This window comes from Otolemur garnettii, unplaced genomic scaffold, assembly GCF_000181295.1.
Source record: "Otolemur garnettii isolate 467f Iridium unplaced genomic scaffold, OtoGar3 scaffold00012, whole genome shotgun sequence".
Taxonomy (NCBI): Eukaryota; Metazoa; Chordata; class Mammalia; order Primates; family Galagidae; genus Otolemur; species Otolemur garnettii.
In genome coordinates, this window is record NW_003852407.1 from 19,858,116 (window position 1) to 19,861,550 (window position 3,435).

A 3,435-nucleotide genomic window follows, 5' to 3' on the forward strand; every position below is an offset into this window, starting at 1 on the left:
GTGGGGACACAGGGAACTTATTCGCAGGAAAGGTAACTGGTCCTGCTTTTCTTTCTTTCCTCTCCCTCCCATCCCTTCCTTCTTTCTTTTTTTCTTACATTATCTTTACTGTCTGTAGGATTGGTAGTGATGTCCTTTATTTCATTTCTTGTATCCATTAATTTGTGTCAATACTCTTTATATTCCAATTTATCTAGTTCAGATGTTTATCCATTTTACTGCTCCCTCTCTCTCTCTCTCTTTTTTGGAGACAGAGCCTATTCTGTCACCCTGGTAGAGTGCCATGGCACCCTGGCTCACAGCAACCTCAAACTCCTGGGTTCAAGAAATCCTCTTATCTCAGTATCCCAAGTAGCTGGGACTCCAGGTACCTGCCCACCATACCCAGCTAATTTTTCTATTTTTAGTTTAGACAGAATCTCGCTCTTGTTCAAGCTGGTCTCAAACTCCGGAGCTCAAGGGATCCTCCCTCCTTGGCCTCCCAGAGTGGCAGCATTACAGGCATGAGCCACCGCGCCCAGCCCATTGTATTGATCTCTTTAAATAAACTTTGCTCTTTTTCCTTTTTAGTTAATACTGAGTAATTTCCTTATTAATCAATCAATACTTCATTGATTTCTGCTCTAAAATTCATTATTACCTTATTTCTGCTTGCTTTGATTTTAATTTGCTCTTCTTTTTGTAACATTTGGGGGCAAGCTTAGGTCACTGACTTGTGACCCACCTTCCAATATAATCAATTTTGTCATAAATTTCCCTCAAAGCACTGCTTCAGCTTTAGTGGTACCACCAAAATGTTGATAAAGAGTAATTTAATTTTCAGTTGGCTTAAAATGCTTTCCAATTGATTTGTTATTTTTTTATCCATAGGTTATTTAGAAATGTGTGATTTACAAATATTTGGGTCTATTTTGCTTTGGATGTTGATCTCTGGTTTAATTTTTTGTCATCCAAGTTTACTGTGTGACTGCAATTCTTTTACATTTATTTACACTTATCTGATGCCCTCGGACAGTCTACAGTGAAATGAATGTGGATTCTGCTTTGTAGCAGCGTCCTATCGATCCAATCAGAGCGAGGCAGGTGATGGTGCTGTTACGGCTCCTGCCTCCTTACTGATTTTGTCTGCCTGTTCTTTCAGGGACTAACAGAAGAGGATGCACTCTCCAACACAATTACAGATTTGTCTGTTTCTCTTTCCATTCTATCAGCTTTTGCTTCAAGTTTCTGTTGTCAGGTACTGACAGGTTTGGGAGCATCAGGCCTCCTGATAAATTGACCTATTCTCCATTATGAAATATCCCTGATTATTTCTGGTAATAATCCTTGTTCTAAAATGCATAGTGTTTCTCTGTAACACACTTTTATTTGCAGTCCTACCTCTAACTCCTAATTCCAGGCACGGCTTCCTTGCTGCGTCTCATCATCTTTTCTGCAACTCTCCTCACCTCTTTTTTTTTTTTTCTTCAAACCCTCTTATAGCAAAGCCAAGTACTTTTACACAGAAGATGAAATTCAAATGGACTTTGTAGACTGTGTTTTTTAGGTCATGTATTCTCTGCCCCTCCCTCCTGGTCTTCTTATTCCTGCCAGGCCTGCTTCTGGAGAGGATGGAACTATCTGACCCCCTGACCTCTGTCCTGGGCACATAACTTGCTTCCCTCAATGGATGTGTGCAAAGGTGAAGGCTTTGAGGGCCCTGCCTGGTTTTGCCTGTTGTTTTCCCTGGGCCACAAGGATAGCAGCAACCCAGGTACAATCTACTCTCTCCTGTGCATCTTGGAATGAAGACAGCAGGGAGCAGGGCAGAGCTGAGCTAACTGGCAAAAACACAAATGTAAGCCAGGAATAAGCCTTTGTAAGAACTAAGATTGGGAGGTCCTTTGTTACTACAGGGTAATTTAGCTACTCTGACTGATGCCATTGGTCACATTTCTCTTTCCTTATTGCCTATAAGCATTCCCTTAAAACCCCCCAAAGAAACAAACAAAAACCTCAAAGTCCTATTTAGATCCAAGGCAATGATTACCCTAATGATACCACATCAATATGTAAATGCTCCCCCCATTTGCCCAAAGCACTCCTTACATCAGTGAAATAACTTCTTAAGAATTCCTCGTTCACGGCAACAGCAGCCGCTTGGGCTCCAGTCACGGTCATGCCTCTGGAAGCCCCTGAGACTCTCGTGGTCCGCATGGTTTCAGCACCCAGGCCAGCTCCAGCGGCCTCTGTCACCTGGGTAGCTCCCCCAGAAAGGAGGCTTCTGTGCTCTTTCCATTTTCTCCCTGCCTCATACATCTCGTGATGCCCTTTGGTGAAGGACGCAGAGCTGCTTCCTTTCACAGTGGCTTCCTTGATTATACCTCCAACTCCGTTTCTTACTGCGAGACCGTCCACTTGATCCACTCCCAGAAGCGGCAGCACCACCTGCCAGAGCAAAAGCAGTTGAGAACTGAGTCAGAAGGATGGAGGGTTGGTATGGTCAGCAGAAGAACCTGAGCTAAGTGGGCACAGATGGGGACAAGCCAGTTCCACGGAGGCCAATTAGTAAAAATACAGTAGGTTGAATAACTTCGCTCTGTTGCTGAAGCTGGAGTGTAGTGGTGCAGCTCACCGTAATCTCACACGCCTAGGCTCAAACAATCTTGCTGCCTTAGCTTCTTGGGTAGCTGGGACTATAGATATGTGCCACCGCACCAGGCTAGGTTGTTTTTTTTTTTTTTTTGCTATTTTTTGAAGAGGCAGGGTCTTGCTACATAGCCCACACTGGTCTTGAACTCCTACCCTCAAAGGATCCTCCTGCCTCAGCCTCCCTGGCCACTGGGATTACAAGTGTGAGCCACTTCTCCTGGCTGCCTGAATAACTTCTATGTAGGTCACAACAAAAGTTGTGAGACAGACTGTGTTATGATGCATTATTTCATTTCCAAGATACACAGTCAATAGTGTTCTTTCTGATTCACTCGTGCAAGTGTCAGCTTGCTGGGCTTATCAATGGTGCTGGGAGGGCTTCATTTATTTCTGTCTGCATGGATTTTATGTTTCTTAGTTTTTGTGTATCTAAAAACCTTTTTCTGACCCATGTATTTGTGTCTTATGAAGATCTCCCTTCTTCTACCTTCCTGTATTAAAGACGATTAAGACCCAAACAGGAAACGAAGCCCAAACATTCATATATAGCCTCACATCATTTATGCTACTGGCACCAGTGACATTTAAACCTTCCTCTAGAGTAGTGATTTTCAACTGGGGTGCCAAAGCATACTGGGCTGCTGTGAGAGGATCTTAGGTGTACCACAAAAACTTTTAAAGATCATTAATTAAATTATTATTATTATTATTTTTTTTTGAGACAGAGCCTCAAGCTGTCCCCCTGGGTAGAGTGCCATGGCATCACAGCTCACAGTAACCTCCAACTCCTGGGCTCAAGTGAGT

The 3,435-nt window shown here is 43.3% G+C and overlaps 1 protein-coding gene across 1 annotated transcript in view; it reads right to left on the reverse strand.

Annotated features, from left to right (window-relative positions):
- DSG2 (desmoglein 2) overlaps positions 1-3,435 on the reverse strand; it is a 50,333-nt gene that overhangs the window by 3,823 nt on the left and 43,075 nt on the right. The window contains exon 14 of the mRNA XM_023510259.1: positions 2,089-2,427. Coding sequence (XP_023366027.1) covers positions 2,089-2,427 — 339 coding nt within the window. The remainder of the gene's footprint in view (positions 1-2,088; positions 2,428-3,435) is intronic.